Source organism: Protomyctophum bolini (genome assembly GCF_963924005.1).
Source record: "Protomyctophum bolini genome assembly, chromosome: 20".
Classification (NCBI taxonomy): Eukaryota; Metazoa; Chordata; class Actinopteri; order Myctophiformes; family Myctophidae; genus Protomyctophum; species Protomyctophum bolini.
This window is the reverse complement of record NC_137881.1, coordinates 29,391,186-29,407,194: the sequence shown is the minus strand read 5'-3', so window position 1 is coordinate 29,407,194 and position 16,009 is coordinate 29,391,186. Positions and strand designations below refer to the sequence as shown.

Genomic DNA, 16,009 nt, shown 5'->3' with positions numbered 1-16,009 from the left:
GTTAAAACAAGTCGAAGCTGGCGGGCTATACACCTTCTGCAGAAGAATTCCCGCCAGACGTGTTGCTCTGCCACATTCTATAAGCGCGGTCCCGTTTCGAAGGCTCACAGAGTCATTCAGCCAGGTCTCTGCTTGGCTTTTCTCCGCAGCGGTCTTATAGCCCTTTTTTTAAAGCATCATGTTACACTTTAGCTATTGAAAAACAGCAGATCTACAAGCTCATAGCGCGCCACCGAGTGGCGCGCTATACGAGCTTGTGTAGGTCTGCTATTGTTTTGAAAAGTCGTGAAAATGTGGCGCAAATCTTTTGAAAATAGGTTCTTTCAGAGCGTTGGAAACGTTTTTAACTCAAATCTTTTGCTTCTGGAGGGGGCGTCCCTGGAACTATACATATTTTGAGATGGGGGGGACGACTCTGTGGCCGGATAGAGATAATGAAATTTGACATGGAAAAAGGTTGAGCACCACTGACATAGAAACATGGGTTTTTCAGATATTTATTTATTTTTTGTATTTTGTGAAGCCTTTTTTTTTTTTTATCGATCTCAGGTCAAAATGGGTTAATGCTTAATGTATGCTCTGTCTTCCGCTTTTCATTGTATTCACGATCAGAGCTTCCATTGCTCCAGAACTGTATGACGGAAGGATTTGAAAATTGCGAGAGGCAACAGTCTGGCGACGACACGAGACTACAGTGGCTGTGGTGGCTACCAGGCCACATGTCTTGGAATCGTCTCCCTATATCCACATTTGAGAGGCTATAGATCGGTTGACTTATTCAAGTCAAACACGCCTATTGTTTGCATCAGCCTTTGGACACAATTTAGTCTGAGCCTAGACAGTAGAATTACATTCATAATTTTTGTTAGTTTTTTTTTCTTCTTTTTTTCTGTGTGACTGTTTGTGCATGTGCATATTTGCATTCCTTTACTTATTACTTATTTTCATTTTTATTTTCCGTGTTTCATTGTGCAGCCCTTTGGGACATGATTGTCATTATTGGGCTATAATCAAATTTGACTTGACCCCGACTTGAAACCTTTAGACACATCAGAGCGACAGTTCTCCAGCTTCCATGAAAACAAAGCTTTCTTAAAAGTCTGCCATGTTTTTCGTAGTGCCTTTTTTTGATTGGTTAAAACAACATGGCTCTGCTCCTGACATTGCTCGGGCTTATCCAAGAACACAATTGGACATGATTCATCTCCTATAACTGGAGCCACATCAGCTGACGTCAAATGTTGTGGTCCTCTGAATGTCTCATCGGCTGAATCTGGAAGTTTTAACCACATGAGTCATACCGTATATAGCTAGCTATGGGTTGACTGAAAAAAAAGGAATTGTCCCTTATTTCATTTGGAAACTAAGAGATGTGTCCCTTATTGAACCGAGAAAAGAGAAAGACACACTTTATTCCTTATTTTGGGAACTCAATCAATGACAGCTCATATAGGCTACACATAATACGACTGTATCTAACCTTCCTCCTCTACCCATAGAGTATATATGAATAGAGAAGGCACCCAGAGGAAACCCTGAGGGCGAAATGGACATAGTGGCCGAATGAAGGTATTGCAGCCTGGCCCCCAAACACATGAACGCGCTGGTCCGTTGACTATATCATTGTGCACGTTCACGGCGGCAGCACGCTCGTGCGCGTTCGTTCGTGCAACGTTCAACGGCAGCGCGTTCATGTGTCTGGGGGCCAATCCATCCCAGAATGCTCTCTGTTCCTATACCCGGGAAGGAGGAGTGAAATCGCCTCATGCGCTTTTGAGCAAACTTAATGCAAGTGGATGGAAGGAGAACTCTGGTGCCCTCTCTATTCATATATACTCTAAGCCTCTATACCCCGGTTTGGAACCTTGTTTCCTATGTGTGTACGTGCTGACATTTTTGCCATTAGGTCAACATTCGTGTCACATCCTGTGTCTAGGTGAGACATGACCTTTGACCCGATCTAAATGGTTCAATAGAAGAGCAGGGAGACGACGGGACACAATACCAACCCAATTATATACGTTATATTGTATTCAAGTCGTTACTGTATTCAAGTCGTTACTGTATTTGGACAGGTTTTTTCTGTCTGCTATACACACCCAAATCTCGCTCGTAGCTTGGCTACACTTTTGGCTAATGTTCCCCCCCAGAAAATGTGGTTAATTGCCACGAACTCGGCTCAAAACCACGACGAAGGCGGAAGACCGGACACAGAGGACTAAAGTTTAGAATCAAACGCACGGGTTGGATAATCACAATTTAATATGCAAAATGTGCGCATATAGAAGTGAATTTTTTTCAGGAAGGTAGTTAATGTCAACTCTAGCCCCATTTCTGGGCTTGTCGTAAATTCATAATGGGTAAACGTTCTGCAAACAATATCAGATCTTCAAGATCACAGTATATCGTCACGCAAGATATGTCGTTATTATTAGGTGTGTATAGGACCGGCTTTAACACAGCGCCATGCGCCAGCATATTTAAAAATATAGGCGCTAGAGCGCCAGCAGATATTTTACTCTGAAATGCCCCGCCTTCCGTTCCCCCCCCCCAAAACCGAGAGGGTATAATCTTCCATTCTTACCTTTGCGCTGGTCACACTAAAATACTAAAAGTCTCTCTAGAAGTGTTAATATTCCAACCGAGAGGCTGAAGTCAGAAATGAAGACGGAACATTTTCCCATCTGGTCAAAACCATGGAGTAGTATCCCTATAGTATCAAAATACAAGCCAGACCCGCCTCGCCATGTCAAATCCATGGACCCCATTTCTCCGCCCCTGTTAACACATTCAGACGTTTGGTATACGACGTGTGGAAACGTCATAACTATAATCAAAACCGACTGATTTACGACGCCGTGTGTATACACGTCCTATAGCGCTTTTTTTCATTGATATCAAACGATTTTTTTTGGGTTGGCCTATATCCTTCTGCAATGTACAGAAAGAAAGGATCGCCACGCGTAATCTATATAGGGAGCTCTCCGTGGGTTTTGACCAGATGGCGGAGTGTGTCTGTCGTCGTGTATATGCGTGCTCACACCGACTTGCATGAGTTACGTTGTCTGTGCAGAAACCGTGCTTCTGATTTTCACAATAAAATGTTATACCCACCCGCTTTTTAAGTGGTGCAACCACTTCTACATCCAGCTTTGTCCGTGTACCTGTGTACGTACGTCAATGAGCACGAGTGGTGTGCGCATGCGTGAAATTGGAACGAGAGAAGTATGTGACATTGCTGCCACCTGCTGGACGCAAATCGCTAATCTAACGGAGCAGAGAGAGAGAGAGAGGGGAGTTGCACCACTTGGTTCACACAGGTGTCATTTTGGAATACAAGTTCACGGGTACGGGCGTTAACTAAGAATCTTTTTTAACCCGTTTTCAGCCGTCAACCGCGGGTGCCTGTCGGACATCCGTGGGTATACCACCCCATTGCAGGACTCTGGTAATAAGTAATTATTTCTACCCTCTTGCTCTCTCTCTCTCTCTCTCTCTGTAGATTCCTATGCCATCGTGTCGTTTCTCCACCGGTCTCAGAAGACGGTGACGGTGCGTAACTCTCTGAACCCCATCTGGGACCAGACCTTGGTCTTCCAGGAGCTGGAGATCTTCGGGGACCCGGAGGTCATCATGTCCAACCCCCCCGACGTCCTGGTGGAGCTGTATGACTCCGATACATACGTGAGTGACGTCCTGTCCGCACAGGTCTGTGTGTGTGTGTGTGTGTGTGTGTGTGTGTCAAGGTCAAGGATCCTTTAGGAATTGAACAAGTGCGGTTCCTTGACGATTCCCTCTTAACGCATCGCAATATACCTCTTCGCAATGTGTGCGCCGTTGTGTGATCTTGTAGATCGGCTATTTTCACAGTTATAGTTTATTGATTACTTTGAATCCAGTAATGGTGTTTTTTTCTTCTTTTCATTTCTCTCGTGTGGTCACCCCCCCCCTGGGGGTCCTCCTGACCTAGCCTCGTGTAGCCAGCTAGTCCTGACCCACAGGTTGAGAACCACTGACCTGTGTGTGTTTGTGTGTCTGTGTCTGTGTGTCGCGCGCGTACGCGCCAATGTGCCCTTGCGTGTGTGTGTGTGTGTGTTGTATTGTTCTTTCTGCTTTGGCAATGTAAACGTATGTTTTCTCATGCCAATAAAGCCCTTTGAATTGAATTGAATTGTGTGTATTCCAGAACGCAGACGAGTTCATGGGTCGCTGCGTGTGTCCGCCGTCCAGCGCCGCCTCCCCCTGCCTGGCGTGGTTCCCCGTCCGCTTCGGAAGCAAGGGCGCCGGGGAGCTACTGGCCGCCTTCCAGCTCATCCGCAGAGACAAGGTGCCCTCGCGTTACGGCGCCGCGCCGCGTCATGGCGCCACGCCGCGTCATGTGGCTAAACGTTTAGCGCATGCACGTTCGTGTGTGTGAGATGCACTGTATAGTAGACCAATGAATCTTTTCATGTGACGCTTCTCTCTCTCTCTCTTATCCATTCTCTCATGTCTCTCTCCCTCCATTATTTATACATCCCTTGCAGCCAGCCATTCGTCACATCCCAGGTCAAGAGGTCAGTTTTCCTCTCTTTCTTTCATTCTTTCTTTCTTGATAACATCCCTTGTTTCGTGCTGTCCTTTCTCTGTAGTCAGGGTTCATTGCCACTAGGGACATACTTTGTACAAGATGAGTGGACGATAATTAATATTACCAGAAAAACATACCTGTAAATCTAGCTTGTCGCAATGACCATTACAGGTTTGTAACTCTGAGAGTGTACAAATGGAACCTTGCATGTCTATTTTGTTCCGTTTGGACATGAATAATAGTATAGTAAAAGATAGTAAATCACTGTTAATACATGTTATGAAGAAAACCGGGAGACTTGACTTTCAGTAATTGGTTCAAAATAAGAACATTATAATGGTGTGTGTGTGTGTGTGTGTGTGTGTGTGTGTGTGGGAAGAAAAAGCCATGGACAAGACCAAGTCTTTGCCACGGACATATTTTGTCCGTGTACGGACATATTGATGATCCCTGTCTGCATCTATAATCCCTTTATTTAGTCTGAAAGGGTTCCCATTGCAGACATCTGAGACGGCCGTTGGCGACTAGTTCATCCCCTCACCAATCACAAGGCAGTCACAGAATTCGATAAGACACTGAATATGGTGCAACACTGAACGGGTGCAGTACATAGACTAGTCATTGGTTAGTCATTAGTCCTACAACTACAACCTATCTCAAACCCTCACCCTAAATCTAACCTCCCACGTCCCATGTCTAACCAATGACTAGTCTAAACTAAGTATGCACCCCACACTGAACTCCAAGATTAGGTTCTTATTTCAGTTGACCGTGTGTGTGTGTGTGTGTGTGTGTGTGTGTGTGTGTGTGTGTGTGTGTGTTTTATATAGCGTCGCACTAAGCCTGGATTTCCATTTATTTCGACGTATTTTCTCCTGGCCTGGGAGTCTTTTTTAAAAACGGCTTCAATAGCAGCATCACTTCAACATCACTGTATCCACTAACGTTACCGCGCCGAGGCAAAGGTTTCTTGCACCGTTTACTTCCATAACATTCAAGACAAAAAATAAAATAAAATGCTTGATTGGCCCAGTTGGAAATCCAACCACTGCTGGATGACAACAACACCAGACCACTCGAGTCACGACATTGAATATGTTTAATGGTCACTATTGGCTATAGGAAATCCTCCCTTTGCTGCTTATGTGAACTGTGTGTGTATGTGTGTGTGTGTGTGTGTGTGTGTGTGTGTGTGTGTGTGTGTGTGTGTGTGTGTGTGTGTGTGTGTGTGTGTGTGTGTGTGTGTGTGTGCACGCCATAGGGAGATGTGCTGTCCACCACACACGCCGTGGAGGAGGTACGTAAGGTCTTTCATTTGATCAACAGCTCTCGACTCTCTCTGTACCGTGGAGGGATTGAAATGCATCTTTCGATCATGCCGTGATTTATTTTCTCACCGTGTGTCCTTCCTCGCTTTGCTCCCTTATAACTTTTCCATCTCTTTTACCCCCTCTCTGGTTTATCTCCTCATGGTTTCCTCAGCTGCTGCTGACAGGATTCCTGTCAGACAACCAATGGGTACTCATACATGTGCACGTGACACACACACACACACACACACACACACACACACACACATACACATAGGCTATACTGTATACGCAGTCCTTCAACTCAGTCACATGATGCATGCACACACACACATAGCCAGAATAACCCTTTGTTGTGCCCAGGGCTACAATTAGGTTTGCAGGTGCTGAGGAATTTATTTTCCCTTGTTTTTTGCCCCCTCAGGACACTATTTTGGTGCCGTTACTTGCAATACTCCTTCATTCTTTTGCCTGGCGTTTGGGGGTTGCTGCGCGAGTCTGTGCATTCGTAAGCCGGGCCTTAGTTGTGCACAAACAGCATTTGAGATTGTCATAAGACATTGACATTTAATCTCTTGATATAAACCCACACCCCAATGAATAGGGACAACGGTGTTCACATTGCTTAAGTGTGTGTATAGGGGAACTCCATCTTTCAGGGGTTGTTTTTGCCTATATTATGGTGAGTCACTTCATGGATCAATTTCATGACCTTTTCAGTAAAAGTATAAATCTCGGGACATCCTAAAGATATGAAAAAACTATGTCCCGTTTTGTTCTATATACCTCGGGGAGGAGGGCTATATAGTCAACTTTTGGGGCTTTAATTGTTCCTGCACTAGTGTGTGTGTGTGTGTGTGTGTGTGTGTGTGGCCTTGTGCATATACATGTCGGACACAAGTGTTTGACCAAACACTAGTGTTCGATTGCCCCCCTCCCCCCCCCCCCCATCAAACAAGTGTTTAGTCAAACCGCACGTGACTTCCATTGGAAAGCCATGAAACGCGGACGGAACAGAGCATGTCCGTCCGACATGTGTGTACAAGGCGTGTGTGTGTGTTTGTGTGTGTGTGTGTGGGGGGGGGGGGGGGGGGTGTACAGTGTGCGAGTGTCAGCATAGACAATTCCTACAGTGTTCAACGCCAAAATTGTGTGAAAAAGGCTCCACGTACTGGCAGAATTGATAGAAAGCGGCGAGGGACATAAAACAAATGAATAAAATGATTTAATTAGATGCAAAATATTGTATATATACACGTGCATGCTGTGCAGGATGAGTCATCACATTCTTTTTTTTTTTTTTATAGCTTTCCAGGAAATGACTAATCGTAATTTGATTTCACGAGACTGTTATAAAGCGTATAGGTTTTAACAAATGCTTCCAGAACCTGTCACAGTTGTAGACGTATGACTTTCTTTTTCTCCGTTTATTTTATTTTTTTGTCATTCCCGTTATCCAATATAAGGTTAAAGAACACAGCCGATGCACTATAATTCTGCCAGGAAACAGATGCTTCCAACCAGTCAACCATAGGAGGCTTTTTGGCTAATATTGTCCAGCAACAAAGTTCAGGACGTTAGGAAAAACAACACAGCTGCATCATGGGATCGTTAACGATCCACAGATTCAGATTTATATGGCTCGGTTTTAACCGTGATTCTCCGCGTGGTTTTTTTGGTCATTAATGCCTTCAAATGCAACGTGAGTCACAGAACCAACAACACGTCTCCAGTGCTGTGTGATCCTGTGAAGAACGTTCATCCATCCATCTCTCCTTCCTCTCCTTCCTTCCACGCGTCCATTTATCAAATCGTTCCTATATCGTTCTCTCTCGCTCGGCCTGCGTCGCCCACTATATCTGGCTTATGGTCTTGATGTTCTCACTCTGTCGGATGGAAAGCCACAGTTTAACCGCACGCACGCATGCACACGCGCGTGCGCGCGCACAAATGCACGCACGCACTCACACACGCATGCACGCACAGACATTTTGATATGCCTCTTCTCTTGTTCTTCTCTATACACGTGTCTTTCTGATGTCACTGCCGATCCTTCATTTTAAGTGTCACATTGTTTGAATTTTCCCCAAAGAATATTTAACATTTAAGGTCTTTAACTTGAGTAATTGCGATGCTTAGTCGTTATAGTAGCTCTTAAGACACGCCACGAATCCTTGAATAGTTTTGTTTTTGTCACATTACTAAGCCAATAATTTGATGGCCGGCAGTCGACTCAATTGACCTGCAATTGAGTCTCCTTTTTAAGATATAACACTATTGTTTGTCAAAATAGCATGGTTTATTATTGTGTCTTGTAAATGACATACAGATGTGCCGTTCGAGAACTTCACATGTCTCCTGCCATTGGCAATTCAGTAGATTTGTCAGTACAGCATCATTTCGGAACATTGTCAGTGAGAAAGGGGGACATTTTGACAAGGTTATACACTGTATGCTAATTCTATTCCAATGCCATGAATAGAGTTCTTCTGCCGGACACTTCTTTTCGGTATCGTAGCAGTAGAATTAGCAAGGCTAATCAGTGAATACAATCTGCAGAGGAAACCAGCATTTCCAGACAACTTCCAGGAAAAAGATTGGAAGCGTGAAGAGTTGGAATGGCACATCTGTATCCTTTTGTTGATGATGCATCTGTTTAAAGTGCAACACATGTCCATTTTCCCTCTGGATGTAACCTATCCTAGCCACTCCGAGCCTTGTTGCGTGCGTGTTCAAGTGGGCCCACTTGAACATGTCCCTGCCCCCTGAAGCAAAAAAGAGTTCCAGGGAACAAATCGGACCTCATAGGATGAGACGGACGTGTCACTAACGCAGCTCTGTCCTGTGTTCCTATTGGCAGCCGGACGACTCTGACCTCCCGTACCCGCCCCCCCAGAGAGAGCCCAACATCTACATGGTCCCACAGGGAATCAAACCTGTGCTGCAGAGAACGGCCATAGAGGTACTGGATCACTTCAAACCTCTGGGCCTGTCTTCCCATTCTGACCTGAGATCAGATTCTAAAAATGTCTTCTACATCCGTGACAGTTTTCATTCTGACCTGAGATCAGATTCTAAAAATGTCTTCTATGCCAGTTTTTTTAGCAGACATACAAGCTCGTAGCGAGCCACTCGGTGGCGCGCTATGAGCTTGTAGATCTGCTATCTACAGCTACTGCTGTGTAGAGGTACTCTGTTACGCATACAAGTCCTGCAATTCAGAATGACGGTTAAGTAAAAGTACAAACGTAACGTGTTGGTATCAAAAATGTACTTTGTAGAACCGAGGAAAATGTTTTTTTTTTAATGAAAGTTATTACGCAGATGAGCTGTTTCATATTACTGTGATAATGCGTCCGTGTGTTCATCGCTTTAACTTTGCAGCTGGTAATGGCGGGCCTGATTTTTAATCACTTCTCCTGTAGCTTAACCTATAATAATATCTCATTATTGTAGGCTATGTTTTGTATTAATAATCTTGCATAGCAACTGTCTAAATGTCCTTAGTTTGACAGTACAGTTGTCAAATACAAAATACAAAAAGTACAATATTTCCATTTTACACTTTGTTGAATGCTGGAAATAGCTGAACAAGGTCACAACGCGTCACAGCTCGACGGGTTGTGAGATCTGCTATTTTCAGAGCACAACCAAACATAGAATGACTTGTCTTTTTCGTTCTACTGGATCTCTACTCCACTCACACCTCCCTAACATTTTAATCTAGTTTTCATTTGTTGACCACTTTGTCGACAATCCAGTCTTACTTTTAGTCATCATAGCTTAGTTTTCATTTCGTTTTTATTTAGATATCGTCATTGAAAAAAGGTTGTCGACGAACATTTATATCCTCATAGTTTTAATCGACGAAATGAAACGCGGATGAACATTATTTAGTTACTTCCTCTACTCTGTCTCCCTCTCTCTCTCTCTCTCTCTCTCTCTCTCTCTCTCCAGGTGCTGTGCTGGGGCGTTCGCAACTTGAAGAGTTTCCAGCTGGCCAGCGTTACCTCCCCCAGCCTGCAGGTGGAGTGTGGGGGCTGCATGGTGCAGAGCTGCGTCATACGCAGCGTGAAGAAGAAGCCCAACTTCGACGTCAACACGTACATCATCGACGTGGTGAGAGCTCGAAGGGCGCACGCACGCAAGCACGCACACACACACACACACACACACACACACACACACACACACACACACACTCCTGTCGGCTATCTTTTCATTGATTGAATACTTTATTAGTCAGTGATTTAAAAAGCACGGAGGTTACGTGTGAAACATTTGGGCTAAAAGGTTAACAAAAAAAAGTGTCATATGCATTAAATTCATCGATAGAGCATAGAATATTAAAACATTCATGTGTACAAATACAAATATATATTTACAGGGGAGACAATGAAAAAAGAAAAGAAAACGGCGGTAGTAGTAGTCTAATTTTAACATCCTACCTACGTTGCAGTTTTTTCCCCATTTTGAATTCCCATAGATATAATTGACATAAGAACAAAAAGTAAACAAATGATCTCATACGGATATGAAGAATCAAACAAATTAGCGCAATTTTCGCCAGAGACGGACTGTAACAAACTTTGAGTGCCACACTATCGCAAGCGAAATAAAGCCACCTCCCCTGGTCTCTAAACTGTCCCCCCCTGGCCAGCCGGGGCGCCTGCATGATGGAGGGGAAAAGGAACTGGTTGGAATAACGTGTTCCTTCCACGCGCTATACGTCCAACCAGGGAAACTCCCCCCTGTCAGGTGTAAAGGAGCGACTTGGACGCTCAATGCATGAAGGAAGCATGAGTTCAAGTCCGTTGCTCTCCCCAGGTTGGCGGAGGGGGTGTGTAGAGCCCAGGGTCACATTAGATAATTGACACAGGGGTGAAAAATGGGTTACAAAATCGTGGGATATAAAAATATATATATAAAAAAAGCCACCTCCCCGACAAATTGTGACAATATCAATATATACTGTTGCCCTCCATGAGGCGGTTTAGAGTTCCTTAATGTAAGAAAAACAGAACTCAGTCTGTCCTGCTTTTAGAAAAACAGAACTCTTTTGTTCAGTCTGTCCTGCTTTTAAACCAGGATCGTTAAACCAGAGGACATGTTCATGTTCTCGTCTGTTGTTGTGATTTTTGTCCCGCAATGTCTATCGTTTTGCATTGCATTGGGTCTATATATTGGTCTTGTCTGTATCTTGAACGGTGACGTCATGGACACAAAACAAAATGTTATAAGTGTTATCCAATGTTATTCTCCATAGACAGAAACCCAGGGGATGAACGAATGGCGTCAGGACCTCAAGCTATTACTATTATTACGGAATTTTAAATCTCTCCACTTGTGGTTTTCTGACCTTTTTCAGGACAGTTTTGAAAGACGCCAGTGATTTACGTCCTTTAATGGATTGTGAAGTCAACACAAATGCACACGCGCATGCGCCCCACACACACACACACACACACACACTCAAAGGATGATGACATCAACACACATGCACGCACGCACGCAACAGCAGTGGTGGAAAGAAATATTCAAATGTACCAATACTGCAATATACAGTAGAAATACTCTGTTATAAGTGAAAGGCTGGAATTAAATATGTACTTATCAAAGTACAAAAGTATAATGTAGGGCTGAAGTGGTCAATGTATGTTTTGTAATATTAATTACAAAGTAACTAGTGACTAAAAGTTTTCAACTAAATGTAGTGGAGTACAATGTTTGGATCCTAGAGGGAGTGGAGTAGAAGTGAAAGTATTGGAAATTGTAAAGTAAGTAATGTAAGCATGATACTAGTACCTCGAAATTGTGTACTTTTGTGCAGAACTCGAGTAAATGTCCTTAGTTGCTTTCCACCACTGCTCAAAGGATGTGGTCTGCTAGTCTACCAAATTACATAAATGCGAAATACATAATCATCTACGTTGTTATTTTTTTGCAGAATATCCAGTAAAAACTGTGACGTGATTAGAACCAGTGGACTATCCTGCTGCTTTTGTTGTTTTGTTTTTGCTCTTTGTCGTCGGGTTCAGGATATTAGGTCATGTTGTGGTCGTAGACTATAAGCAGCCAGGTGGTAATGTGGTTGTAGTTATACAGCTAATAATATAATATTACAGCTAATACAGTACGCGACCGTGGTGGTCCGGGCACCCTAGGCTGCTATAGAGCGTCGCAGTCCCGCCCCCTCGTGAGACGCGGAAAATAAATCCCAGTTCATTTTCCTCATAGACTTTTCAGAAAGTATTTATTTAAAGACGTTTTCGCGCCGCGGACAAAGCCAACTCTTGTCGTGACAAATCATGACAATAATAAAGGACAATGTTTTGGGCCAAACAAAGAATTAGAAAGTAGGAAAAAAAAAACGGCAGGTTACAACACTTTTTTTGTTGTTTTTCGTCTTTGTAATTATTTGTTTGGTCCAAAATATTGTGTTTGTTGTCATGATTTGTCACGACTCGAGTTGGCTCCGCACGACGCTTAAAAGGTCTTTAAATAAATACTTCATGAAATGTCTATGCAGGGAAAATGCATTGGGATTCATTTCCTTGGGCCTGGCTGGCGTCGCCACGAAAGGGAGCGGGACTGCGACGCTCTATATACCAGCCGGACCAACGTGTCGCGGGTTCGAATCCCCAATCCCGACGACCTTGTCTGCATGCGCGTCGCTCCCCATTTCCTGTCGGTCTATACAGTGTTGGTGATGCAGAACGCTATACAATGGTAACATAACGATGGTCCCCGAACCCAAATCATTATTTTCCAAGACTATAGGTTAGTTGCAGCAGATAGAGTGGTCTTTGAATCCTGATCCTAACCTCAACTACACCAAACCCAGACTATTTCCAACCGTGCAACGCAAATGACCCGGCCAGCGCTAGCTCTACCGAAACCTGACTGTGTGTGTGTGTGTGTGTGTGTGTGTGTGCGTGCGCACGCGTGTGCGTGCGTTCGTTCGTTCTATGGGATTTGTGCCATGCACCATTGGTCTCATGGCTTCCAAACGTTCCACTAATACTGCTTAGTGGTCTGGCCTTTGTACAGGGTGCTTTTAAAAGGGAGAGAGAGAGAGACAAGGAGGGTCAGGACACGGTCAGGGGAGGAAAGGTATATAGAAACTACAGCCGAAAAGTGGCGATGTGCTCTCGTCTAGCGTCGCAGTGGAATTCAGAATGGACGCACGTGCGCGCACGCATGTGCGAATAATGGAGGATAATCAGCGGAGAGAGGCCCAGTGTTTTCATGCTTAATGAGTCTTGCACTGTTGTGGTTTGGTCTTAATCAGCTTGAGCTCACTGATGACAGCGGTTGTGGGTGGTTTGGTGGGGGGTAGTGGTGGTGGTACTACTGTGTATTCTACTGTTCTGAGAAGGCCTCCACCGCGTGTTCTTGGAATCTAGTTTTGAGAACAAAATGTCACCCATGTCAGCTCTGATGACATGCAGATGGAGGCTCAGGCTTATGCTGATCTCATTCGGATCTGATTCCAGTCTGATCTCACTTCTCTTGCTCTTGACACACAGAAAACTCATCTGTGTTCACTGCAGTACTATACTGTAATTTACAGTGTATATGCGTGCGAAAATATGCAGGTTTTTGCCTCAACTTTCACAAATTGGGGGCTTCATTTTCAGATGGCCCCATTACGGATTCGGTGGCATTTTTCGCTTTGCAAAAATAGTGCAGGAAAAGTGGGCACCTAAACATTGTGGGCACCTCGGTGTTAAATTGGCATTTTTTTCCCAAAATGTAAAAAATAAATAAATAAGGAATTCATTTGGATAATGGCATTGGACATAATTGTAAAAGTTGTCACTTTATTAATACCAAAGGGATTTTTTTAAGGTTTGGACTATAAAGTATGTAATAATTTTGACAATAGCTCGCAGTAGCGTTCATTTCATTCATGTAGTGAACTTTCCCAACACTGACGCATGCACACACGCGAGCATTAGGGGCACTTCACACATGCATGCAAGCATGCACGCAACTCATCAAGGCGCACGCATGCAAGCACAAACATGTCTCTTTTAACATCATTATAAGCTCATGACTTCTAAACTATTTTTCTCACGACAATCCAAAAAGACATGCTGTGTATTACACACAGATTATACTCCCCTTAATGTGGTCTTTATATGCATGGTGGCCGGGTTTCTGGGATATTATTAGTCATGTTAGAGAAGCCCCCCCTCTCTCTCTCGCGCGCTCTCTCTCTCCACCCAACCTCCACGCTCCCTCCGAGTTTCATGTCAGCCATGTTAAGCTTATAGAGGAACATAATATTTGCTTATGGCAACATAAAAGGGAAAGACCACCACAGATGATCAACACATTGTCCTTAGATATACAGTTTACACTTATTCCAACGGTCTGGTCGTTTATTAACATTATTATTAAGCTCTAATACTGGCCTTTAAGTATTTCATATGACTGTCTGAAACGGAATATGGAAATATCAGCCCCATAACCCCCCCCCCCTCCCCTCCGACTGTTTAATGTCAAGAATATTAAAGTATTCTGTTTTCTTTTTCTTTCTTTTTCCGCCCCCCATCATAATAACGGCCACAAGGAGTGGACTAATGTGACACACGGGGTGTTTTCCTTTTAACCCATTCCGAACGGGAACCCATTTTGGTCTTAGCATCATGTCGTGCTTTAGCTATTGAGAAATAGCAGATCTACAAGCTCATAGCGCGCCACCGAGTGGCACGCTACGAGCTTGTAGGTCTGCTATTTTTGAAAAATCGAAGAACGACTGACACAGAAACATAGCTTTTTTGAGAAAACCGTCAGGATGTAGAAGACATTTTTAGAATCTGATCTCGGGTCAGAATGGTAAACTGTCAGGATGTAGAAGAATTTTTTTTTTAATCTGACCTCAGGTCAGAATGGGTTAATAAGGTTCCTTTGTGGAATCCAGCGGTCTAAATGGTTTCTTCTCTGTGTTTGCATGCACCGTGTGTGTGACTCCAGCGTCATCTCACCGCCATCACTGGGCCCTCGCAAAGGTCACAGGGGGGTCACGTTGTGTGACGTTGACGACTCCCACAAGTTTCCGTTTGACAAACGTTAAAGGAAATTAAAATGTGACAATATTCAGCTCGGAACGTTTTTAGTTTTTTTTTTGTTGCCTGAACTATATAGACCAGGGGTGTCAAACTGGCGATCCGCGGGCCACGCGGGCCGTCTTCTGCGGCCCGATCTGGGCACCGATCTACTTCACTTGGGAACGTTTCAAGTAGAGAATGACGCAAATAGGGAATGTCACGTCACGGAGCAGGCAGACGGACGGACAAATGCAGAGATCTACATTTTGTGTGTACACTTTTATATGCCCATATATGGAGATCCCTGCAGTAGATGCCCATATTTGACGTTTGACGTTATTGCGAACGCAGTGATTGCGAACGCAGTGAGCACTTACTATGAGACCTATAGCAGATCATGTCTGTCTGTGTGTCTGTCTGTCTGTCTCTCTGTGTGTCTGTCCCGCTATACGTCCAAATATGGAGTGTGTTGCATCAGCAATCACTCAGCTCCATATATGGGCACAAAAGGGGCCAGGTCCACATATACAGTAACAGCGGGACAGACACACAGACAGACAGACAGACAGACAGACAGACATGATCTGCAGGGTCTCAGCTGCGTTCGCTTCCCGCGTTTTACGCGTCTTACTGGTAGGACGGTCGGTTCTCTAGATACACGTGAACTAAAGACGGACGGATAATTCATATATTTATTTATTTTTTATGTTTATTTTTTATTATTTTATGGAAATGGAGAGAGAGATGGGGGGGGGGGGGGGAGATTACCTGCAGCCAAGGTGCCTGGACCGCTGAGCCATGGCCCAGGCCGGATAATTCATATCTATATCAACGTTTTCAAATGGTTGTAGTGAAGTAAAAGTACAATATTTAACGTAATTTGACGTAAAAGTATTGACAATTGGAACTACTATAAGTAAAAGTACCTCAGAATTGCAATTAAGTACAGTATAGGCCTATACTAAAGTAAACGTACTTAGTTACTTTCCACCACTATACCCAAGGTCCACATAATTCACATTTTTCCAAGCTTATTGTACCTTATATATACTGTACTATTTTTAAAAGCCAAC

General features: G+C 43.9%; 1 protein-coding gene across 7 annotated transcripts in view; it reads left to right on the top strand.

Annotated features, from left to right (window-relative positions):
- dysf (dysferlin, limb girdle muscular dystrophy 2B (autosomal recessive)) overlaps positions 1-16,009 on the top strand; it is a 137,693-nt gene that overhangs the window by 58,448 nt on the left and 63,236 nt on the right. For 6 of the 7 annotated variants that reach the window (XM_080792847.1, XM_080792845.1, XM_080792850.1 and 3 more), the window contains 6 exons: positions 3,503-3,684; positions 4,187-4,327; positions 4,527-4,556; positions 5,832-5,867; positions 8,741-8,842; positions 9,838-9,999. In XM_080792847.1, the coding sequence (XP_080648973.1) occupies positions 3,503-3,684; positions 4,187-4,327; positions 4,527-4,556; positions 5,832-5,867; positions 8,741-8,842; positions 9,838-9,999 (653 nt within the window). The remainder of the gene's footprint in view (positions 1-3,502; positions 3,685-4,186; positions 4,328-4,526; positions 4,557-5,831; positions 5,868-8,740; positions 8,843-9,837; positions 10,000-16,009) is intronic. The other variant, XM_080792846.1, reaches the window with a different exon arrangement.